This window comes from Terrapene carolina, unplaced genomic scaffold, assembly GCF_002925995.2.
Source record: "Terrapene carolina triunguis isolate 2854851 unplaced genomic scaffold, T_m_triunguis-2.0 Scaffold66, whole genome shotgun sequence".
Classification (NCBI taxonomy): domain Eukaryota; kingdom Metazoa; phylum Chordata; order Testudines; family Emydidae; genus Terrapene; species Terrapene triunguis.
The window spans coordinates 78,486,661-78,512,919 of record NW_020664417.1 but is presented as its reverse complement, the minus strand read 5'-3'; the positions used below and the strand labels follow the sequence as shown (position 1 = coordinate 78,512,919).

General features: G+C 40.1%; 1 protein-coding gene across 1 annotated transcript; it reads right to left on the bottom strand.

The window, feature by feature from the left end:
- Nucleotides 1-992: 992 nt before the first annotated feature.
- ZBTB49 (zinc finger and BTB domain containing 49) lies at nt 993-26,250 on the bottom strand. Its single transcript, XM_024204542.1, has 8 exons — nt 26,173-26,250; nt 23,063-23,235; nt 19,489-20,594; nt 11,881-11,927; nt 6,207-6,280; nt 5,094-5,176; nt 4,842-5,003; nt 993-2,529 (listed from the first exon to the last, which is right to left on the bottom strand). Exons 2-8 carry the CDS (start codon nt 23,212-23,214, stop codon nt 1,856-1,858), a joined length of 2,298 nt encoding a protein of 765 aa, XP_024060310.1. The 5' UTR covers nt 23,215-23,235; nt 26,173-26,250; the 3' UTR covers nt 993-1,855.
- Nucleotides 26,251-26,259: the final 9 nt, after the last annotated feature.

Here is a 26,259-nt window from a genome sequence, read left to right as displayed (position 1 = left end):
TTTCTTCTGTTATTACTTACTAATTCAAGGGAGTTAGATGGCTGCCTCCTGGATCTTTTCCGGCAAAAAGCGCGTGCGCGCACACACACACATACATACACAAAACAACGACGACTTTTTCCCCCCTCCCAGATTTGAAAGTATCTTGTCCCCTTATTGGTCCTTCTGGTCAGGTGTCAGTTAGGTTATGTGAGCTTATTAACCTTTTACAGGTAAAAGAGGAATTAATCCTTAACTGTATGTTTATGACAGAGTGAAACAGATGCAGAGATGTTTGCCTGAGTTTCCAGAGAGTCTAAAACAATAGCTAATAGACACATCCTATTCTTGCATGGTGATAGCATTTTTCTACTTCCAACAGAACCACAATATCAAAGATGAAAATAAAACAAGGGAAGCTGAAACCTTCTAATTACTTTTTTCTGGTATAAAATAAAGACACTGTATAAACTGATACCTAGACCATAGGTAGGTTCCTAGCTGCATATAAAGCCAAATAGGAACGGCATCATTTACTGATGAGAAGATACAGATCTCCTTCACTGCCATAGAACACTGGCAGCAACTCCTCGGACTACTAACGAGGCCTTTTGGTCTTAACTTTCATGCAATCAGTTGTTTTAGGAGTTTTTTTCTGGTTTGACACGTGGTGCTGTGTCAAAATGATGCAGTCTTAAATGGAAATATCTAAATATTTTCCACACAAGTGTGGTACCAAAGCCTAACAAGAAGCAAGGTTATCACATTGGCTAGGGGACATCAGTGCTGAGAGCTATCGTCCCATGCACAAATCCAGAAGCTCCTTATAAAGAATCAACAGTACGCCCTCTAGTTTATAAGATTCTCCAGACACCGAAAAAACTTCAAAAGAAACAAGATTAGTGGAAGTCATTTAAATTTCAAAGACTTTAATATCTGTAAAGACGTTTTGGCACAAAGCCTGAAAACACACTTAAATGGTTTGTAAACTTGCTTGGCCTGTAACACTTGTTTGACTGCAGCAACCCAGTCTGTGAGGCAGGACCAAAGAGATACTGAAAATGAAAACCACCAGCCAAACACTAATGCCTCTGGACAACCTCCTTCGAGTACATTAATCCCAATAATTTGCCAACATTTTCCATTAATTTACCAACAAACATGACAGTCTGTTGGTGGACTGACCACGTACTGTAGTGCAGCTCTGCTTGTCTTAATAGTACCTTTAGCAACAGTGCAAGAGCCATCTGGAATAAATGGAATTATACTGTTGAAATAGCTACCAACAATTTTCATTGCACTTTTCTGAATTAGTAAAGATGCAACACACTGAACAATTAAGATGTTACGTAAAATAACTTCCCTTTATTCAAATTAAATTAGCATTTCTTTACTTTGATCTACATTCTGCAGATAAAACTTCTGTGCAAAATAGTTTATAAAATACTAGAAAAGGCTTTTATTGTAAAAATAAAGTTTCTAGATATACAATTACTTTGCACTACTGACAAATATTGTACAGTATTTGACAATCAGTTTTAATATGTCACATTACTTAAATATATGAAGTCATGTAAACCAATGATCTTACTGATAAGCATTCCATTATTGGTACTTCAGCCTCTTGTGATTGGAACACTATTCTTTTCCCACACCTTACCCTAACAAACCTCAGTACTGGTTTTGCTTACACACTCTCTATTCACCTTTGTGCACTTTAATAATGAAACTGGGCCTTGGAACAACTCAAGTTCCATTGCAGGATAGAGCATGCACAGTTAAATGGGAGACAGTGAGCACTAGCTGGAATATGTGGTCTTAGTCTGGTAAATTAAAACAATTTCCCTAAAAGGTTGTGAATCGGTAACATGAACCCTCATTGATCCAACTCGCTTTCATTCTGCAAGGTCTTCATAGCTAAGCCCCACAGGGTCATACTGGAAAAGAATGGTCCTTCATTACTCCTATATGCAGCAGAAGATGCACGATTGCCCAGGGGGTCACCACAATGACCATCCAAGGTTGTCATTGATGAACGAATCATAGAAATATTATCAGATTGTAGGGGTTCTTCTGCAGGTGATACATCTACCTCTGTGTAAGTGAAAGGTGGCTGAGGAGTTTGTTGTGTCTGAGGTTTTGGGAGTTCAGCGGGATCCAGAGTCAATTTCTGTTGGATTGTAGACTCATGGTGTTGAATCATTGACCGCAACTTGCAATAAGATCCTGCAGAACTATCAAATTCATTAGCTGAATTCCCAGCTGGACGAACAGGAAATTTAACGGATACTGGTAACAAAGTAACAGACATTTCTTGGGCAAACGAGTCGGAACCCTGAGATTTCTCAAGATCAGAAGTTTCAATTGCCTGAGTAAATTCCTCTAGTGTATTTGGTCCCTCATCACTGGATTTACAGTGCATTTTCTTGTGCCGCCGCAGAACAGCAGAACGAGTGAAGCATTTGTTACAGGTCTCGCAGGTATAGGGCTTTTCTCCTGTATGAGTCCGCACATGTCTGCGTAGGTCACCAGACCCTGCAAAACATTTTCCTGAGAGACAGAAGTAATACTTTTAGATTTTGTTCCTCTCAATATGAGTGTCATGAACATGTTTGATTAGAGGGAATATCAACAGCTAAAACTACAGATCAACTCCTAATGTGTCACATTCTCTGTCTAGAACAGTCTTAGACTTGTTCCTTCTATTTTTAAAACTCAATTATTTGTACTTTTCTTCTTCTTGACCCGACTTGCTCGTCTGTATTTCCATATCCTTCCGTTTTCAGTCTATAGTATCAGAAATACCCACTAGCAGTGGAATGCTGTGACAAGCATTAGTAGCAACCACTTTTCTCAGTTTGTCTCTGTCTTTGCTGAACTGAATCCCTTTGATCCCTACAGTAACAGTCTGAGGAACATGGCATGTTGATGACATTTCAAAATACATTTTTCATAAAAGAACTGCACCACCTCAAATACACCTTACAATAATTCCCTTAGTACAGAGGTGCTATTCTCAGATACTACAGGGATAGGTACTGTTATAAAAACTTAGCTGCATGGATAATGTAAACATAAAACACATTTTGGCTATAGAATAATTTTCAGTGTTGCAATTTTATTATTGCTAGGAGCATTCAGGTACCATGAAAAACTATCAACTTCTTAAGATGCAGTATTTATATATTTTCCGAATAAACAGAAGCCAGAGGTAAAATAACTCTTATAAAACTATAGACAGCAATATAGTAAATGACTTAATTAGGACAAAGATACCAATGTCATAGTGCACCAGGAAAAAAGGGTGTTTCTAATTTCTAAAATTGCTATTTTAATTGTACATAGCGATTCTGAGATTTTCCATTCTTCAAAATAGTATAATTTGATTTTACATGGTTTTTCCAAATTAATGATTGTTTTAATGCTGTATTTTACGTGGACAGGTACTATGAAAATAAAATATGTTATTTGAAAGCTTAGGAAATTGCAATTGATCTACTAGACATTCAGTTGACTATATTCTTATTTTTTTGGCATTACACTTTTGCATACAACTGTTTATATTAATCTCTACTTTTACAAAGCTCAGGCTTTTCTGCATAGCCAATAATGCTACACTATCATTGAGTCAGCAGGTGTTGAATTTTTGCATATGGTGGGCCATTTTTGCTCTCAGTCTAGATTTCACACCATCTCTGTGGAAACCAGATGAACTGGCTATAAGAACAATCAGAACAATATCAAAAAGGGACAAGTTTAAAGTAAGCCTATTTTAATGTGATGGGAGAAACTGTTTGTTTACACTTTCTCTAATTTGTATCTTCTGTTTCTTTCCTCTGACTGGGTGAAAGGCTTTACATTAGTTAAGACTCACCTTGTTGCCTCAAGACCCCCATGCCAAGACATACTGCAGTTAGGTGTTTTTATCCTATGTGTTTGCTAACCCTCTGTAATGTTGGTGTTCTTTGAACATTTGAACATGACTGAACTTACACCAAAAGCAACAATAGTCACAGGCAGATAATTAAATACCATTGCAGGATGCTGAGAGGTGCTTGGGGTGTGAGAGATTAGATGATCAATAAAACCTCTGTAAACTCACAAGCAAAGATAAATCGCTATCAAAGACAGCAGCTTTGCAGACCACCTGGAAGTGGGATCCATCCGATAAAATTTGAGAACTAATATTCTCAGCTATGAGATGTTGACCCAGTTATGCTTTATAATTCAAAAGAGCCTTCCCTTTACAAATGAAAGTGAAGGACTAAAGGTTGCTTCCAGCTTTCACTAGGATTCAGTGAGATCTCATTTGAATGTTGCAACCAAATGTTTAGGACAAAAGCACTAAGGCTGCTATTTCAACATACTTCTTTTGGAGGGAGCATGTCCTGGTGATAAGCAGAAAGTCAATCAAACTTCTGAAACAGCTATGATCAATATTGCTGTTGAAAACCAGCCTATAAGGTCTAGAAACAGATTCACCACTTTAAACAACATTCGCTCTTCCAGATTCCTTTCTGTATTCTCCATTCAAAACTGACTTGTGATCTCATTTGTGCTCAGCCTAGCACTGTTTTAGGCTTAAAGAAAAAATAACTACTGCACAGGTGATAATAAAAGGGCATTTTGTTGAAAAAGTTAACATTTGTGCCATCAATAAAGTCCTATGTCTGAGATGGTGTAAATGAGTAATAAACCAAGCTGAAAATTATTTTAACCATCAGCTATGCCAAATAGAAGAGATCCAGGAAAGGATATTTCAATCCAGTTTTACTTTGTCTATTTCCAAGTCATTCAGTGAATAAGGTGAATTTCCACTAGTTTTTAAAAATAAATATGTATGTATTGTAAACCTTACTTACCACATGCTGAACAGCTGTATGGTCTTTCTCCTGTGTGCCTAATTCTGTGCTTTACTAACTTCCGTTGCATGTTAAATGACTTTCCACACTCATCGCAGGTGAATACTTTATCTGCTGTATGGGTCTTTTTGTGTTCCTTTAAGTTACTAAAGTTACTAAACCCTGGAAGAATGTAACAGACACTAAGATTAAGAAGACTACTCACATTTCAATCATAAACCCTAAAGACAGAAAAAATTAATTCTAGCATACCTCTGCCACAGATATCACACAAATGAGGTTTTTCTCCAGAGTGAATAATAATATGACGCTGTACATCACCAGAAGCAGCGAACCTGGAACAGAATTTGGAAACTCAGTTAAAGTGCTTCTACATACCTACTACTCTCCATAGCTGTATATCATATAGGGAGCAGCTGTTATGAATGCTTCATCAGCCTAGCAAGTTCTAGAACGGTTAGAAGACTGTAGTCTGAAATATTAAAAACTCCTAACACTAGATGCTATTAAGGGGACATTGTCAGGTTCAAAATATTTGTTAAACAAACATAATGCCTTAAATTTCAAACATCTATTTTTAACAATCAAATTTATTTTTTGCCTTTAATACTATTTCTTTAATTTTTGTATTTTGCCCAGCTTGAACAAAAATAGACAAGCCAGTTACAAGTTTGTGTATTTTCTGTCATGTGCTGAATGCAGCAATATTTGTATTGTAAAGACTTCAAGGAAATATTTAAAAAACTCAAATAAAAATAATAAAGACTTATCTATTGATTATAGTTTTTGTAAAATTTAACAAAACCCTAATCATTCTGGGTCTAAATCATGACAATGTATAGCTTTAAAGGAAAAAGAACAGAACTGTGCGTACCTTATGGGTCAAAGTTTCCAAAAGTTGTGTTAAGTTAAATAGTTTAATTAGACATTGGATATTTTTAGTTAATTAAAAAGTTGCCAATGAACAGAAATCCAAATAAGACCATAAAGACTCACTAGATATGCTATTAATTTATGGGCTTATTTGGATTTCTATTAAATGGCAACTTATATATATATATGGCACTAAAAATACATTTGCATAAAGTAAAGTAATTTAACCCATCATTCTGCACTTGCTTTTAATAAGCAATTCCTAATGTTAATATCTTGTCATTTACCAGTATCCAATAAAGGCAGAAGTGCACAAAGAGTGATGGGCAATAAAAGACAATAAAAGCCTATGGTGGTGTAAATCAACACAGTCTACTCATGTTACCTAAATCTTGGCCTGTGGGTTGTTATTAGGGTTAAGAAAATGTTTTATTAATACAATCTTAAAGCACTGACATATTAACTGTATAGGAGATTAACAATTGTACTAACCTTTTCCCACAGATTTCACAAATATATGGTTTTTCACCAGAGTGCCGACGTAAATGAGTCTGTAGGTTACCTGCCTGAAAAGATGGGAATAAAAGGTTTAAAGAGGCCAGCACTAGCTAGTTGGTGTCTGTAGATGAAGAGGTGTAAAGAACAGAATCCAGAAGCTGGCTTTCAGTTCCTAATTTTAAAATGGTTAAGGTTATGCACCATTTGGCGAATGAAGTATTATGCTGATCAAAAAATATTGTTGTCTACACTAATAGCCACCTATCTATCTATGCACCTATAAATTGACAACAGCAAATTGTGAAACAGAAAAAAGAGCAAATTAAAAAAAAGAAAACAGAAGCCCAGATTCAAACAATCTGGAAACAAGCTACATCTGAAAGACTGATCTTATTAAGTGTAAAAACCTAGAACAACATCCAGGATTACAGTCATGGGGAGATGATTACTTACCAGTAATTAGATTTGTCTTAGTCTCCTTCTCTTCCCTATCCTATAAATAAAACACCACTACATCATGATGTATGACTTCACCTACCAGGAGGCAAAGAAAAATGGTCAGTCATCATCTACATATAATGTACTCAAGTCTGAGTACTTCAAAAGCCACAAATATTTACCCCCAACAAAAGGAGAAAGTAGGATAAGGAAGAGGAGAAGACTATGAACAAAATGAATTACTGGTAAGTAATTTTTCCTTGTACATCTTCCCTCTCCCCTGTCCTGCAAAAGTCATGCTGGCATATCAAGCAAGGCAGATAAGAAGCCCAGAAGCGTGAAGCACACTTCTTCCTAATAACTCTTTGGCCTAGGCTTAACCTAAAACTTAGGTCGACCTAACTACATCAGCCAGGGGTGGAAAAAATTCATACCCCTGAGCAACACAGTTAAGCTGACCTAACTCCTGGCATAGAACCATTAGGTCAAGAGAAGACTTTTTGGAGGGATGGATTAACTACAGCAATGGAAAAACCCCTTATATGCTGGAGTGAGTGTCTGCACTGCAATGCTACAGCACCAAACCTGCAGGGCCATAGCTGTGCCGCTGTAGCTGTAGTGTAGACATAGCCTTAGTAGCGAAGATCAGTGATGGCTCTGAATAGGTAATCAACTGAGACTCCAACTGTATATGCAAGACATAGACATGTTGGAGGGAGGAGTCCCAAACATTGTCCAGGAATGTTTTACTTGACCCCACACTCACTTGTTAACACTTGGCAGCCTTTTTGCAATTCTAGAACCGTTAAGGAAAGCAACTGCTTTGGCTTTATTTAAATACAGCTTGAGTAGGAAATGTAAGATACAGGGCCGGCTCCAGGCACCAGCTTAACAATTCGGGGGCGGCAGGTCCCTCACTCCCTCTAGGAGCGAAGGACCTGCCGCTGATCGCGGCTTTTTTTTTTTTTTTTGCTTGGGGAGGCAGAAATGCTGGAACTGGCCCTGGTAAGATACATCTCTCTTATTAAGTGTACAGAGATTCTGGATAATGACCTTTATTCTCCCTTGATAAGGAAAGATCAGAGAAACGGACCACAAGGGACACACTTCTGACTCTCTCCTTGAAATCCTCATAGGCAACAATAGCAACTCTTGACAACCAAAGTTTATGGATATAACGAAAGGTGGTGAAAGGAACTATCAGGGGATGAAACAACAAAGAAAAGAGTGAGAGATGAAACTGATTGCAAAGAATCCAGATGAAAAATGACCCTGGACTGCACCCTGAAACAGCTTGCTTTTAACCATTTCAAAGTCTTTCAGAAAGAAATCAGATTGACCCTTATACTCTCAGACAAAGAGTCGGAAGGCTGAAATCTATAACAGGAAAGGGAACTAGGACAGGTGTTTTGGAGACTCACAGAGTCTATGAGCAGATCTCTGGAGGTCTGAGAACAATGGGCAGCTCGACTAAGATAACCTCTCCTTTGTATAACCTGACCGTGTAGAACAGGGGTTTGGGAGGAGGGAGGTTCTCCATGCAGAGGCACAACCTAGGAAGCTTGAAGTACACACATCACAGAAAGGGCAGAACCTCTGTCTCTGTTGTACCACAGAACAAACAGGAATATAGGGATTGTCTGCACTTGAAAGTCATTTCAGATTAAGGTAGAGTGTGAATTTAAAGCGCAATAGCTATTCTGGAATAAGCAACAGAGGGTCCTGTGGCACCTTTAAGACTATTCTGGAATAGTTTCCCATTTGGACATTCTTATTCTAGAATAACAGTTTCCACGGGGAGCTATTGCAGAATAGCTATTCTGGTTAATTTCCCTATGCAAATAAATCCATAATCCTTGATCCTGTCCCCTAAGGATGCCAGGACAATGAACTTATTATTAGCAGTTCTGATACCTTTCTTACAGTGTTAACTTGAAGCCTGGAAGAGGAGGATAGAAGTACAGTAGAACACCAGAGTTATGAACAGACTGGTCAACCACACACTTCATTTGGAACCGGAAGTACACAATCAGGCAGCAGCAGAGACCCCCCCCCCCAAAAAAAAGAAAAGAAAAGCAAATACAGTACAGTACTGTATTAAATGTAAACTACTAAAAAAAGTAAAGGGAAAGTTTAAAAAAAGATTTGACAAGGTAAGGAAACTGTTTCTGTGTTTGTTTCATTTAAATTAAGATGGTTAAAAGCAGCATTTTCTTTCTGCATACCAAAGTTTCAGAGCTGTATTAAGTGAATGTTCAGTTGTAAACTTTTGAAAGAACCATAACGTTTTGTTCAGAGTTACAAACAACCTCCATTTCCGAGGTGTCCATAACTCTGAGGTTCTACTGTATATCGTTGTCCTATCACCTTTGGCCTGATCCCTGGGCTTTAACTCTGCAAAGGAATCATATTGACTGGCTAGGAAGATGATGGATAGGCTGAGGATGGGCATTTCAGTGAAAGGGAGAGATATTAAAGATAGTGGGATTGGATTTCTAAGCCTGACTGATCCTGGTTGGATTTCACACATTAACTCAGAAGAAGAAAAGGACCATTAATTTGATCCTTTTACAAATCTTTGTGACCAAAACAATCTCAGGCTTAAGTGGCATGTCTTAAGGAGCAGGCACTCACACAAAACGTCCTGAAAGAGACGCTGCCGAAAAAGGTACATAAGAGACCTGCAACGTTATCCTTGATTGCAGAGAAGAGGTGTGGCAAAAAACCATGCAGGAAAACAGCTGGTATACTGTAGTGAGGGGAAGACACATGCTGAGAGGCAAAGGGGCCCTTTCTTCTCTCCAAAAGTCAAGGTTAGTGTAAAGTAGGTTCCTTTTGCTCATCTTCTTCCTATATCCAATCTCAATTTTTACTACTTTAATCTTCCATTTATTTCTAAGTACAAAAAACAATACTAATCCAGCATCCGCTATGCACTTGGAACTGCCATCGACATCAGTGGGAGTCCATGCACTGGACAGATGCAAGACTGGGCCCAAAAGCACAGCAGATGAAGGCTAGAGAGAACAGTGCTGTAGTCTCCCATGCTTATAGGCTGTGACAGCAAAGAAAACAGAGGAAAGTGGGAGGAACTAGTCATTATAAAGGAAGAAGTCAATTTTCTTTACGCCTTACTTCTTGGTAGGTGGAGTCTTACAACATGTGGTTGTGGTATTGTATTTGCAGAATGGAGAGAGGAGAGAGATATGGTAAGAGGACTGATACTTGGAATTTCACTATTTCACCCTTCATTTGCCAATATTCATCAGTACATTAAGCCAAGAACAACAGAATTTTAAACACTGCTTTTGTAAGTCACAACACTAACATAAGGAAAGAATAGGGAGGGAGGTAAATTCCACTTTATAAACAGGAAACTAGTTGTAGCAATTGGATTGCATTGTGGACTTTATATTTTGCAAACATGCATACCCTGTATTATAATTCGTCTATCAGCACCTTCAGGAGATTAAGATAGGGGAGAAAAACTGTTTAAGAGTCGTTAAAATGAGAAATTACAGTTTGCAGTACTTTTTATTAACAGATAGAAAATTAAAAGAATTCATTAAAAACAAAGTCTGTTACATGAAAAAGTCTTAAGTTTGTCATAGGGATACATACTGTACTGTTTCCTCTCCCCTCCCACAAATCCCCCTTCAATAACTTAAATCAGCCTTGCAAAATGCTACTACACTTGCCCGAAGCAAGAAATGTTTTATGGTCAAATAAACCAACCTTTTCTTATTCTCATCCACATGAAGGGCAGCAATACGTTCTTGCACCTAGGCTATACCTAGCTACTTTTAATGGTTATACCCCTTCTGATACTTAGAATTTCAGTCTTCAACAAAAAAACAACAACGTGTTTTCTATGGCTAATATGTACTCAAAGCTGTCCAAAATGACTGGACAAGCACAACTGAACACTGAATATAGGGCCGGACCTCACACTTCAATTATTAAATCTATCCCAGTATAAAACATGCACTTGACTGTTTCTCTCTCTTTCCCCGCTCCCGCTCACCCCTCTCTTGTAAAGTATAAGTATTCTGATATAAATACAGGGCATCTTATGACCAAATAAAAGATGGAATCCAGTAAGACTGTGAGTACAGATAATAAATTACAATGAAAAGGTGGAGTCCTAAATTTTCAGAAGTGGTTTCCAATATTGCTGATGCAGTTTTAGGGACAAAACGAACTGCATCCTTTTAACAGCCTATCTGATTGTACCTGTAAGTCAAGTAGTTAGGTGCCTGTTGTATGCAAATGCAAGTGAATTTAACAGTACCTGCAACTTTGCAATTTAAATATTAGAGGTCAAGTTGAGGCGCAGCTAAAATTCAGGGCCAGAGTATCAGGAAAAAAAATCTGACTTTTATTTCCTAAGTAAATTTAAACCGGATTATTGTGTCAGGCTTTGGAACCATCTGAATTTCAGTTAAAAAGAAATTAGACTGATTGTATTTATGCAGTTATCAGCTAATCAATGTTTCGTATTTGGACCTCTGGAGAGGTCTGCATTGCTACGTTTTGAAGCATGTATAGGAAGACTACAGGGTATGCAACAAATTACATATCTGACTAAGAGGTATTTGCTTTAGAGCAGTGGTTCTCAACCTGTGGCCCAATCAACACAGAGCTGAAGCCCGTTTGACATCCTCAGGCCCAAACAGGTAGTACTGGATGCAGCCCACATAACATATTGTGGGCCACATGTGTGGCCCACGATGGTAAATAGGTTGAGAACCACTGCTTTAGAATATGTAAAAATAATAGTATGCAAGACTGACTCCACTGTTCCTCCACTCAAATTGTATTCCTAGATGAGATACATATATATTTTAGGCTCCACGTTGTTATAAATTTGGTAGTGAATGTACACTAGATTTTAAATATGCGGAGGACTTTTTTTTAAAAATCTGCATAACTCAGAACCCAATTGCTGAGAAAAAAAGGATGAAAAATAAAGACAGATTGACGGAGAGGTGATAGAACTGCTACATAAAAGTAAAAGAAAAAAGTCAGAAAACATCTTTAAGAAATCTAGAAAACTGTAATTTGTATTTTCAAAAGCCACCACAGGTGGCTAAATCCTAAATTTAGGATTATAACATTGGTCAAGGCCATGTCATTTATATCACCGCAAACAGAACTAAGTTTACTTTTAGAATCAAAACACGGATGCATTTAGTTTAACTGTAAGTATCATAAAATAAAATATTCCCACCTGTGAGAAGTGTTTCCCACAAATGTTACATTCAAAAGGTTTCTCACCTAAAAGGAGAAAAGACAGAACATAGCATATCTAATAGTTTCAACAGAATACAAATGTTTTAAATTGGTATACTTCCCTCTAAAAGATATAATTTAGATACCAAAGTAATTTAAAGAGAAAATTAAATAGGTATTGTGTTTCTGTCATTTACCTCTTAAAGGAGAATCTCTTTGAAATATAATTTATATTTCACAAACAAATACTAGCAAAAAATGGACAGGAATAGAAACATTCTTAACAGTTACACTTTCTTCCTTGCAGGATAGGGGTGAGAATGAGAATTATAAATGCTTGAAGGAAATGTGGTAACACTGTCAAATTAAGACAAAATTAAAAAGAGCACATCAGTTTTACACTTTTACACACACACACACACACACACACACACACGCAAAACCACCCTGACCTATAGACTGAAGCTAATAATTCACAGAGATATTGAGTGTGAGGTCTTGTACTCTCTCTTTACAAGATTCTGTTCACTTGACGTATCAGCTCTGATTGGTCAGAGACCCTGGAAGCAAACTACAGCTAGTGACTTCTCACTAAAAATAAACTGTATTTAACTGCCTTTACTTTTGCCATCTAACCCTTCATACTTAGTTATCCTTTATAATAGGATCTGACAACAGACTTGAGCATTTTGGTCAATAAAGAGTTTTGATATTTCTCAACCAGGTATAAACTGGTATTTCAGTCTCTCTCAATATTTTTTTGTGTAAGAAACTTGACAAATAGGGAAATTTGCCCAATACACTATACTTTTTGATATTATACTGATATTTAGCCACATTCTTCTGTTTTCTAGTCCAGAATCCTAGTTATCAGTTTGAATCAATGTATACTCTTTTCCACCTATTCCCTAAGGACATTTAGCCACTAAACAGTTCTTGCACAGTTCCCCCTTTTAATGGGTTTCCTAATTTTAGATTATGGGTAATTTTCAAGACTACATCCATGATTTAGGAGCCTAAATCCCATTTTCAAAGTGACATGGGCCAGATTATTAAAGATATTTAGCTGCCTAAAGATGGACATAAGCATTTAGGGCTACACTTTTAGGTGCCTAGAAAATCACTGTGATTCACAAAGCCTGGGTTAGGTGACTAGGCTCTCTATACAATGAATGGAGATCAGTGCCTCAGAATGGGATTCACAATAGGCAGCACGCTAGGCAGCTCCTCCCCCAAGCTAGCCAATGGGAGCTGGCAAGAGGAGGAGTGTGTGCTAAACCCTGCCAGTCTCACAGAAATAGGCACCTAAGACTGGGCTGCTGGGAATAGGGTGACCAGATGTCCCGATTTTATAGGGACAGTCCCGATTTTTGGGTCTTTTTCTTATATAGGCTCCTATTGCCCCCCCACCCCGTCCCGATTTTTCACATTTGCTGTCTGGTCACCCTAGCTGGGAAGCTCTTCCCTTTGCTTGGGATTCTCAGCTGCAAACCCTCTCTTGGGATTAGGTGCTTATAATGTTTTAGCAAGAAGCTCAGAGAGGGGAGGACCACATCCCTCATTATTTTTAGCTCAGTGGACAGAGTACTCACCTGGGATGTAGGAGAGCCTGCTTCAAGTCCCCTCCTCCACCTGAGGAAGAGAAGGGATTTGAACAGAGTTCTGCCACCTTTCAGGTCAGTGCCGTAACCACTGGGCTACAGGATATTCTGATATACAGCCCCCTCAGTTTCAACTGTTGAACCTGTTCCATTGTGGATAAATAATGAAAGCATCATTGAGGGAAAGGGGGAAAATAGGGGAAAGAGAGAATGAATATGACTATGTATCTTAGTGGTTACAGCATTCACCTGTGAGACCCAGGATCCAGTCCCCCTGTGCCAATGACTTTTTAAAATTATTTTTACAGTGGAACAGTTTCAGCAAGAGAGCTTGAGGCAGCCACATATCAGAATATCCCATAGACCTGAGAAGTAATAGATCCCCATTTAAATTCCTTCACCCCCTCAGGTGTGTGTGTGTGGCGGGGGGAGACGACTTGAACCAGGGGAGGTCTCACCCTCCAGTGAATACCCTAATCACTGGGCTAAAAATTATGAGGGAGGTCCTCCCTCCACCCCACGGCTGTTTTGTGTAAGCTCACCTATAGAGTCCCGATCTAGTAGGTGAGTTCTGAGCACATTTAGCAGATTGGACTCTGCAGGCGAATCCAGGGGATGAATGCCTATCTTCCATTGGTTTGAGACTAGCCATGGGGCTCAGGCATCCAAATGCCTGGAGTGAGGCAGTAGCACACATGCTCAAAAGCATAAACACAGGTGCCTATGAAACTTTTAATAGACAAAATTAGGCACTGAGCAAGTTTAGGCGCCTCAGGTTTAGACGGCAACTGGGCAGGGGTTTGAAAGTCCCAGTTAGGCCTGATTCTGGGATTCAAGCAACTAAAGTGGCAGTTAGTCATCCAAGTCCTTTTGTGAATCTCACCCTTTCTGGGATTTTCAGAAGTGCCCAGGAACCTAACTTCCACTGATTCCAATGGGAGTTAGTCATCTTGTCACTTTTGAAAATCCCGCTAAGCACCTAAACATCTTTAAAGGTCCAGCCCTTCAGTACCAGGGAACTGAAGACTCATTGAAAGTCAGAGTACTAAGGCACTTTTGAAACTTTTACCCTATACCTGGTTTCTGAACTATTACTAAAGTGGAAAAATAGTCTGTTAACCTTGTCTATCGCTTCCCTAATTTTGCAGAACATCAATCATATTGTCTGTGACCCTGAGAACCCCTCAGTGGCAACTGGCAAAGGGTTCACTGTTCTGTAGCAATAGCCCAGGACAGGCCTGACAAACTCACTACACCCAACAAACTGATTTCATAGTATTTATCCAAAGAGGGTCAAGTGAGGTATCTAATAAAAGCTTATGTCATACTGATCTTCATAATTGTTGAGAGACGTATGTATGGAGGACACACACACAAGAAAATATATTTTAAAGTCTGAGTCAAAGCAGGGTTGACAAGCAGATTTTGATCAGACAAAGGATGTATGTTCACTATTCTGCCTTGGTTCACATGTAAAATAAGCACTGCACGCCAACACAATGGAAGCCCATTTGCATACCACATCAACATGAGGATGTGAATGCAACATGGAGCCAGTGCATCAGGGAATGAACCACAGGGGTCATCCTGACTCTGGGGACAAAATAATGCATACTGGGGATATAGAAGGCAAAAGGACCCTTTTTGTCCTTCACAGAGGAAGTTAAAAGGACAGCATGTTTTGCATTTATTAAAGGGAAATCCTAACTATGTTGGTTGGAGATGCTGTGAGCTTGCTTAGAGTGAGATTAACTATGTTAGACAAGAGTATTAGCCTGTTGAAAGTTTAGACTCTAGGAAGCAAAAAAGGTTTCAGAGTAGCAGCCGTGTTAGTCTGTATCCGCAAAAAGAACAGGAGTACTTGTGGCACCTTAGAGACTAAAAAATTTATTAGAGCATAAACTTTCGTGGGCTACAACCCACTTCTTCGGATGCATATAGAGTGGGTTGTAGCCCACGAAAGCTTATGCTCTAATAAATTTGTTAGTCTCTAAGGTGCCACAAGTACTCCTGTTCTTTTTAGGAAGCAAAAAAGTTAAACTTTTTGTTTTATATGTAACCATTCTGTTTCCATTTGTTATCCTTACTCACTAGCTCTTAAATCTTACGCTTTGATAATAAACTTATTATTTTCATTATAACTATATCTCAGCGTTGTGATGTTATATTTGAGCTGATCTGCAGTTGAATCAAACAAGCTGATATGTGCACTGTTCCTTAGGGGGTAGCTTACATGGTAAATTTCCGTGAGTGTCAAATGGTTAAGAGCTGGACACTGCAGGGGAATGCTTCGAGTGGATTTAGGGAATGGGGTGCACCTACCATAAACCTACAAGGCAAAGTAAGGGCCGGGAGAGCCCTGAAGAGATTGTTTGGGTGGCTCACAGACTGGTAGTTTCAAGGGAATTGATGTCCAGTTAAGTACAAGCAAATCTTCCGATCACTTTGAATACCCTGCTTCTAACACCCAAAAAGCTACACTGATTGTTAGCAGAGTTGCTGTATCTGACCTTGGTTGTCAGGAGGGCACTAAGAAACTACCTCTCTCCCTAGATACCCAGACTATAGAGGGATTTGTAGATTAATGTACCAAAACCTAACGCCCTGAGTTGTACACACAAACAAACAGGAAGCAACCCATTACATGGAGCACAGGTGTAGTATGTTCAACAGAATTCACACCACTAAGTAGATTGAGTCATAGAATACACATGACATAGGAATATACTTAATAGGGCAAGCAAACAGAAAGTATCAAATTCTCTTCCCTCCACACCCTGGTGAGTGCCCTCTTCCTTTGCCTTCTGTTTAGTATCCTCCTACTGCTTTGGCTACCCACATGTCCTTGCTTTGTCTGTCTCAATTTCCTATTCCTGTGCTGCTATATCCCATACCCAGCACCCCATTCCACTTCATTAACAGTTAAATGGGACACAGCATTGAAGAATTACATGATGTACTTCCCACCTCCTCTCCCTCTTTTTAAAATTACATAACAGGAGAATGCTGCACAAGTCAGATGATGCCATCCCACCCAGTAGCTATTTGAATTGACTACAAAAATACAACAGTCTCCAGAAGACTATTACATGGAAGCATAAGCACAATTCTGCTATCCGCTGTTGTATTAGTTTCTTGGGTTATTTTTAAAAACAAGAATTGGAGAAGCAAGGTTTCTGAAAACAACATGGAATTCCTGTGCACAACTTCAAGTCCCACTCATGAATTAGCAGTGTGCAGGACAGCAACACAAGAACAGAAAGCCTAATGGGATCGGTCTTATTACATTTTATATAGGTCAAGGTGAAGATGTGTGCAGCTCAAACCTTGTAGTTAAAAACAGTATAGACTAGCCTGACTGGAGTTGGATTGTGTGTGAATACATGGATTTCAAACAGGAGTGGGCCAGTAGCACCATAAAGATTGCACATAATGAATCTAAATAACCATGTAAACTTATTATTGCAACCCTGTCCTCCTTGGATCTCCCCCTGTTCAGTGTTCCTCACTGCATTGTGTCCAAAATGAAATTGTAAGATGTCAACCAGAGATCATGTTTTGTTTGCTCTATAAAGAGCATAGGTCTCGCTGAATAAATAACAGTACACCTCTACCTCGATATAACGCTGTCCTCGGGAGCCAAAAAAATCTTACTACGTTATAGGTGAAACTGCGTTATATCAAACTTGCTTTGATCCACCAGAGTGCGCAGCCCCCCCACTCCGAGCGCTGCTTTACTGCGTTATATCTGAATTCATGTTATATCGGGTCGCGTTATATCGGGGTAGAGGTGTATATGATATGGAGTGCTGAATTTACAATATACATTTTTCCACAAACAATTTAAAGTGGTTTAGTAGATTGGTATGCAATGTATTTTTTCTGCCGAGAGAAACCTATAAAGAATTAAAATCTAGTCCTTGGGCAACATCATTTTAAAAAAATACTGATGTGCGAGTTGTAACATGAACATCCAGAAAACCTCACAAATACTGAATGAGACCTTTTGGAGGAGACCTTATGATGGAGAAAGTTCAAATTTCTTGCTTCTGGAAAGGCTGCTCACTAACAATTTATGGAAATCTAAATTCCCATTACTAAAGACCATGATTTAGAAAAGAAATGAATGCATGTTAAAACAAGGGCCACATTCTCTTTGACTTTTGCGCAGAAAATGCATATTCACTTGTCAGATGATATTTTATTTGGTGAGATGAACCCTTATGCATTTGTATATTATGTCATTGGAATATAAAGGAAAAGGAGGGGCAGAAAACATCCCTTAGCTTAGTCCCCACGAAAGACACCATGGTAAATAATGGAAATTAATGGTATTGCTTGAATAGCTAAGCCAGTGGCCACCAACCCGTAGAGAAGCGATCGACTGGTCGATCCATGCCCCTGCAGCAGGGGGGTGGAGGGAGCAGAGATCTCCACACACTGCTCCTGCCTGCAAGCACCAGCCCCGCAGCTCCAATTGGCCGGGAATGGAGAACTGCAGGGGCAGTGCATGCAGAGCGGGGCAGCACGCAGAGCCACGTGCCTCCCCCATGGGCCGCAGAGGTGCATTGGCCCCTTCTGGTGTGTGGATGTGGGAGGGTGTCTTGGCTCATGATGGGGAGGAGGTGCCGATGTACCTGAGTAGGGCTGAGGCAGGCAGGGAGCCTGCCTTAGTCCTGCTGTGCCATTGACTGGGAGCTGCCCAATATAAGTGCCCCCCCCGGAGCCAGCACCCCATACTGCCTCCTGCACCACAACACTCTGCTCCAGCCCAGAGCCCACTCCTGCACCCATACTCCCCCCTCGAGCACACACCCTGCACCCTCTCCTGCACCCCAACACTCTGCCCCAGCCTGGAGCTCACTCCTGCATCCAAACTCCCTCCCAGAGCTTGCACTCCTGACCCCTTCCTGCACCCCAAACCCCTGCCCCAGGCTCAGCCCGGAGCCCCCTCCCACACTGCGAACCCCTCGGTCCCTCCCGGACCCCAACCCCCTGCCCTAGCCTGGTGAAAGTGAGTGAGGGTGGGGGTGAGCAAGCGATAGGAGAGAGGGGGATGGAGTGAGTGGGGCAGGGCTTCAGGGAAGGGGAGAGGCAGATCCTGGGTTGCTGTTAAATTCAAAAAGTGATCTTGGGCATAAAAAGGTTGGAGACCACTGAGCTAAGCTATAGTTTTATAAAAGGTTTTTTGAATGAATTTACTGTCATTCTACAACTTTATTTGTTGGGGACATTAAACATTTAGAGTGATGAGTTAAAAAGTTAGAGTGGGTTTATTTTTCACTGTGACAAATACTAAGCTGTGTTTTCTGTTTTTAGAAATCACTCTGCTCGATTTTAAAATGAAATTATCTGAATGAATTTTAGAAGTGTACAGTCAAATTATTCAAACTCTCTCATTTTCTTTAGAAAGTATATATGTCCACTAGGACCACAGTATCACTAGAAATCTTGATAAACACTATAACTATCTACCACAGTGCGTTTGGCACTGTGCAAAGCAGAGGAAAATTTCCTACCTCATATGATTTACAATGGTCTCAATTCAGTGTGAAATACTACAGAAAAAGGTAAGTCTGTTGGAATTTACAGATTCTTTAACTACAAGTTTTCCCTCACCCACATCCATTTGTACTGACTTTTTTCCATACATCTATGCTTTGGTGGGGGTTATACACTCTGGTATTGAGCACAAAAGGTGTCTCCTTTAAAAGTGAGAAAAAATATGACATTTACATTTAAATATTACAAAGTGTGCTTTTGAAGAAAACCTTAGAAAATTTAGTTGAGAGAAAGGAGAATAAATTAAACCTAAAAGCTTTTCTCTATTCACTTAATATATTCCTGTAACTGCCCTTTTCCCTACATCACTTGCCACAGAAAGTACATTTTTGAAAGTGAATCCCTATGTAACAACTGTCTTTGAACCATGAGTTGGCCTGGATGTCATTTTCCTTTTTATCTCTTTATTAAATATTTGGTCTGCAAGAAGTAAATAATTGTACCTGTATGAGACCTTTTATGGAGCTCCAAATTGCTTGGATGTTTAAAAGCCTTTCCACATAATTCACAAGTATATTGCCTCTGTGACTGAAGAATCTGTGATTGCTCATCTTGTTCTGAAGGACCTTGAGATCTTTCCATTTCAACAGTTTGTTCAAAACTCTCTGAACTCACAAGATCTTCAGTTTCTTTTCCTTCAACAGCATTAATATTTATCATCTCCATGGTACTTTCATTTACAGATTCAATTACCCGTGTTATACTGTTGACATCTCTCTTAGGTTCAGACAATTGTTCTGCAGACTTCTGTGATCTTAGAAAATTCAGTTTTTTAAGGTGTATTGCCTTTTTCAACCGCATCTGTTTGGTAGGCTGCAAGGATGTGCTTTCCAAATCTTGGTCTGGAGCAGAATCATTCAAGGATTGAACCAGAAAGTTGGAGGGTAAGTGGTCAGAGGATTCCAAAATACATTCAGATTGATTGACAGTACAAGAATTGCTCTCTACCGTACTTAGTTCAGTAGATGTATTGAAAGCAAAGGACTGTTCTGTTATTCTCTCATGGTTGGAACATGCATTCTGCTTGTAGAACTGCTTGCTATAAAAGTTGCGCAGTTTATAATAGTAATTTGGCTGTTTAAATGGGAGCTCTGTGCAATTACCATCTAAGGAGTCTTGTGTCTGTTTCTGTACATCACCAGAGGAAGTATGAAGATTAATAGATTGTGATCCGTGGGAATGGTGGTCATCCAACACTTTACTCGCTTGTGCATCTGATGAGCATTCATTCACTAAGTTAGTACCGTAACTTTCATTCACACAGTTAGTCTCTGTAGCCAAAGTACTTTGCAAGGAGAACACACTATTGCAAGGCATGCTGGCAGGAGACTCTACAGCTGTGGAGGATTTTAAAAAAGTGTGGCAAATGTTCAGCACATTTTGCACTTGCAGACATTGTGCAATATCCAACATAGCTTGTACATTGTCCTGGCTAAGATCAAGGTGTGACGTGTACATGAAGTCCAAGATCTGGCCTATGCCACCTACATTTTTAATGTCCAAGTGAAAGACATCATTCTTCTGGCCTGGAGAATTCTGAAACAGGGTCCTGATGAAATAAAGCATAACCCTTTATAATATACAAGCACATACACTGCTAGTCTGAAGAGCTTTTTTATAAAATATCTATCAAACACAATATCCTAACCCAATGTGAATCAATAACTCGATATGCAGTATGCGGCTGAGACACAGTTGCTCTGGTACTTACTGATAAGACTTTTGAAACTGCTCATAATTAGCCTAACTCTGCCTCCTTTGAAGCAAATGGGAGTTTTACTGTTGACATCAACAGAAGCAGCTATGCCACCGCTGAGTGCTTTTGAAAATCTCACCCTACACTTGTAATTTCCTATCTTACGTGCTGTAAATATCAACCTTAATGTTGTGTTAGTGGACTGTTTGTGCAGAAGCGGATAGATTGAGAAGGGGGCTTCCCCTTCCCTCCTGGCAAATAGAATGGGGACCGAGAAAGGAAGCTCTACATTTAGCTAATCAAAATGAAAATAAAGATGGGACCCCACAGTTCAGAAAAATCAAGGTGCTCCCCCTTCCAGCAACTAAGCCTTTCCTTCAGGCTCTGCCAGTGAACCTGACTGGGGCTCATCCTTCTTAGAGCTCTGCCTAACAAGTAGGTTTAAGTGGCTGGTAAAATTTTCAAGCTGTGACCCTATCCATAGAATAAAAACACTTTATATGCATACTACCGAAGCCTACTGTAATTCTGTTTTTATTTTATTTGGGCTAGGATGTTGAAAGGATCCTAAAGTAATTGGGCACCTAACTCCCTTAAATTCAAACTTGATGGCCAAAAATCTTTGGGCATGAGTCCAAATTACAGTTTATTATTGACAGTGCTTACGACACTATAACAGGTGGAGAAGCATTTGAATGTCAGTTTTCCTTCCCCTCATAAAGTCACTATAAACTACCTTCTCCCCTCATAAAGTCACTATAAACTACCTTATATATATATTATTGGTAGCACACGCTTTAGAGATGGTGCGAGAAGAAACAGAGTTTAAAAAAAAAACTATTCACTGACAGGCAAGGACAATTTTGTTGCCCAGCATCCCAATACAAGTGAATAGTAGATGCTGCTTGCTGCAAGTGCTACTGACACACTTTAAAAAGTTTCAGATGCACTGACTAGCACATCAAGAGATTTCAGTGTGTGACTCTGTTCCAGATACAGATTCAGAAAAGCTAAAAGAAGAAAACTGTCCTCCTGCTCAGTTTCCTTTTAAGCACCAAGCAGCAAAAGGGGATGATCTGGTTGTCTGACTCATTAAATCTCTCACCCGGCTCTGCTCACCATATTGCAAACCCATATTGCACTTTGGAAGGTGTAAATTAGCTGTTACCACTCAAGAAAGAGATCTTGGAGTCACTATGGATAGTTCTCTGAAAACATCCACTCAGTGTGCAGTGGCAGTCAAAAAAAGCAAACAGAATGTTGGGAATCATTAAGAAAGGGACAGATAATAAGACAGAAAATATATTGCCTCTATATAAATCCACGGTATGCCCACATCTTGAATACTGCATGCAGATGTGGTCGCCCCATCTCAAAAAAAGATACATTGGAATTGGAAAAGGGCAACAAAAATGATTAGGGGTATGGAACGGCTTCCGTATGACGAGAGATTAATAAGACTGGGACTTTTCAGCTTGGTAAAGAGATGACTAAGGAGGGATATGATTGAGGTCTATAAAATCATGACCGGTGTGGAGAAAGTAAATAAGGAAGCGTTATTTACTCCTTCTCCTAACACAAGAACTAGGGGTCACCAAATGAAATTAATAGGCAGCAGGTTTAAAACAAACAAAAGGAAGTATTTCTTCACACAACGCACAATCAACCTGTGGAAATCTTTGCCAGAGGATATTGTGAAGGCCAAAACTATAACAGGGTTCAAAGAAGAACTAGATAAATTCATGAAGGATAGGTTCATGAGTGGCTATTTGCCAGGATGGGCAGGGATGTGTCCCTAGCCTCTGTTTGCCAGAAGCTGGGAATGAGCGACAGGGAATGGATCACTTGATGATTACCTGTTCATTCCCTCTGGGGCACGTGGCATTGGCTACTGTCGGAAGACAGGATAGTGGGCTAGATGGACCTTTGGTCTGACCCAGTATGGCCGTTCTTATGAAGGAGTGTGCATTACTATTACTATTTATTTGTACTGCAGTATTGGCAACAGCTCTAACCAGAGACTGGGGCCCCACTGTGCTAGGCACTGTAAGTATGTAATGAAGAGAGGATCTCAGAGAGCTTACTGGCTAAATATGTACAATTACAAAATAAATTAGGCAGACCATATTTTCTAATTAGACCAAATGTGAGATATAGATTATCTCTGGACAAGTGATCCAAGGTCCCCATAATTTTTAATTCCAGCCTGTGATTAGGCATTACTACTTTGTAATTAGCATAAAAATTCTCTCCTCAGAGATTAAGACATCAGTTATATAGTATCCTGTTTATTCAATAAAAATATTTTCCCAACCACATACCTGAAATACTGACTGAAAGCAGCTAATACATTTTTATGTGCTTTGAAGCAGACGCCTTTTACTACCAACATGCAGTCACAGAGAAGGCCTTGAATGCGCTGTTCATGTAGCTGCTGGAGAAGATGACAACTATGGCTAGCAACAGTGTCCATGCTAGAATACCAGTTGATTACCTACAATACAATAAGATAAAAATACTCTTGGAATTAAGTTTTAAATTAAATATTGTATTTGCAGAACAAATGATATTAAAAATTAATGTATTGCTACTATTTTCCCTACCTCGCAAGGGAAACAGAGCTAATGTAGATGTCTAGTATATTTGGGCCATTTAACGATAAATGAAAAAACCTTTGGTGATTAATGGCTTTAGCCATTTAGTACAGACAAAGAAAGTTTTATTAAAGTCAATATTTTCTATTACAATGAGATTTTGCACAAACATCTAGTAATGGAGATGCCACAAATAAACTGAACTTTGTAACCAAACATTTTCCTTATTCACTTAAATATGTATTAGGCTTTAGCAAGCAGAACACAGAACATCCACAAACTTAACAGCAAGTTGGCATTTTGTATTGGAAAAACTCAGTTTCTTAATTCTCTAAACACAGAATAGAAAATCCTGGAAAGACCAAACATATTTATATTTATATCATGCTCATTGCTAGAGCATTGACCACATTTCACTTATAGTTCTCAGAGAAGTAAAATATAACAGTATTAGAGAAATTCAGGACTCTCATTTGTACTGGGAAAAAAGTTTACATCATATTTAAAGTCTCTTCAAGCTGTTCACGAGAGTGACCTGAAACAGAAAACATCTAACATTTGTTCCCAAATGAACAACTGTATATAATCTATGCTTTAACTTAATTTTTGCCCACGGGAAAGGAGAGGGAATCTCCCCCTTTCACATCCTTTAAAAGTAGGAGAGGAGAAAGAATCCAATCTTTTAGGGGCTTCTCTTCACTACTGGATCTAGCAGTGAAAATTAATTGGGTCACCCACCAAAAGAAATTTGCATATGCGTCACATCCTACAATTAAATTAGTTATCCATCACATTCTCAGGACTACTACAGGACACCATCCTGGGACCTTTTTGACATGTCTCCTTTTAATGCATCCTAATTATATGCAGCTTCTCATCTGCTATTACAGGGATGGCCAAACTTACTGACCCTCCGGGCCACATACAATAATCTTCAGAAGTTTGAGAGATGGGCATGCCTGCTGGGGCTCAGGGCTACAGCCCTGCAGCGGAGTGGTGGGGCTAGTGTCTTCTGCCCTACAGGGAAGGGGGGTGTCGGAGCTTCAGCCCCATGGGAAGCACCTCCCAGGGCTCAGGGCTTCAGTCCCGCTCCTTCTGAAGCCTCCAGCCCCAGCAGGTGTGCTCCAGGGGGCTGAAGCCTGCAGCACTTTAACTGTAAAAGAGATGCGGTTTGGCCACCCCTGTGATATTAAGAGGTATTATTTCATTGCACCTTTTGTTAAAATTCCTATCAGAGATTCACCAAGTCACTAAAACTTACAAATGGTTCACTGAAAACCCCTTAAGCCTATAATAGTTCTTAAAACCTCTCCCTGCTCCAAAGGATTTTATAGTTTATTAAAACAATCTGTGACCCTGGTGTGTGTGTGTTTTAAGGACAGTAAGCGCAAGTGCCTCACTCCCCTGGGGGAAGGGAACCCAAAGGTGCTGCAAGCCACTGCCTTATCAGGAATAATTTCAGCAGCACACTAGACTCTTTATTTTTCTTTTAAATGTTCATTAAAAGTCTCCATGAAGTCTGAACGTGGAAGAAAACAACCTCAGGTGTAACACAGGGGAAGGCAGACAGGGAAAAGGTTTGCTCCAATGTTAGCAGATAAGGAATGTAAGAGGGTCACTATCATTATGTGAATTCCCACTTTAGCACTAGCTACAGGGTTAACATGAGTGTGTAGAAGTGAGGGCGGGTCTCGTCTAATGTTAGTGGGTGTAGGGAGGAGGATATACAAGGTTTATGCTAACCCCAACATTATCCCTAGCTACAAGTATACTATAAGGGGAAAGATGTCACTTGTCTAATGTTAGTGAGTGGGGTAGAGAGATATGCAGTGCTGGTTGTGCTAACCCCCAGGTTAACCCTACTTACTGGGCTAACATGAGTGTGGTGGGTGTGGTCTAATGTTGAAGGGTGGAGGAGGGGGTGGGGGGCACGCAGGGGTTATACCAGGGGTAGGCAACCTATGGCACACGTGCCGAAGGCAGCACGCGAGCTGATTTTCAGTGGCACTCACACTGCCCAGGTCCTGGCCACCAGTCTGGGGGGCTCTGCATTTTAATTTAATTTTAAATGAAGCTTCTTAAACATTTTTAAAACCTTATTTACTTTACATACAACAATAGTTTAGTTATATATTATAGACTTAGAGAAAGAGACCTTCTAAAAACATTAAAATGTATTACTGGCACGCGAAACCTTAAATTAGAGTGAATAAATGAAGACTCGGCACACCACTTCTGAAAGGTTGCCGACCCCTGGGTTATACTAAGCTCCACATTAGCCCTCACCACACGTATAACGTGGAGGAAGTTTGCCCACCAACATTAGACTGAGAACAATATATACACACGCTATATACCTCCAAGTCAGCCCTAGTTACGGATATAACGAGGGACTGGTGTAATGTTAGGGACGGAGGAGGGAACATACAGGGGTTATACTAATCCCCAGGTCAGCCCTAGTTACAGATATGTGGGGCTGGTTTAATATTGGGGAGTGAGAAAAGGAATACATAGGGGTCATAATACCCCCCCCCACAAGTCAGCCCCATTTACAGATATAACGTCGGGGGCTGGCGCAATATTGGAGGGTGCGGGACCGGTTATATTGCCCCCAGCTACAGGTATAACACAGAGGCAGGGGGGACGCTGCTCCAGCGTTGACGGGTTCGGGCAGAGGCAGACTCCAGGTGCTAACTGCCGAATCACTGACCCTGAAGAGTGAGGCCGGGCGGGGCCTGGCCCCGGTACCGGAGCAGGGCTCCCAGCACTGGAGAGCGGGGATCTGCTCCTTTCCCTAGGGGGCCGCTCTAAGGTCTCCTCCCTCCCAACCTTCCTACCGGCTCCGGCGCCTTCTCTCCTCCATCACCGCGGCCACCCCATGCCGGCTTGATCCCGATCGGGCCACTACCCTCCCGTCCCGGCAC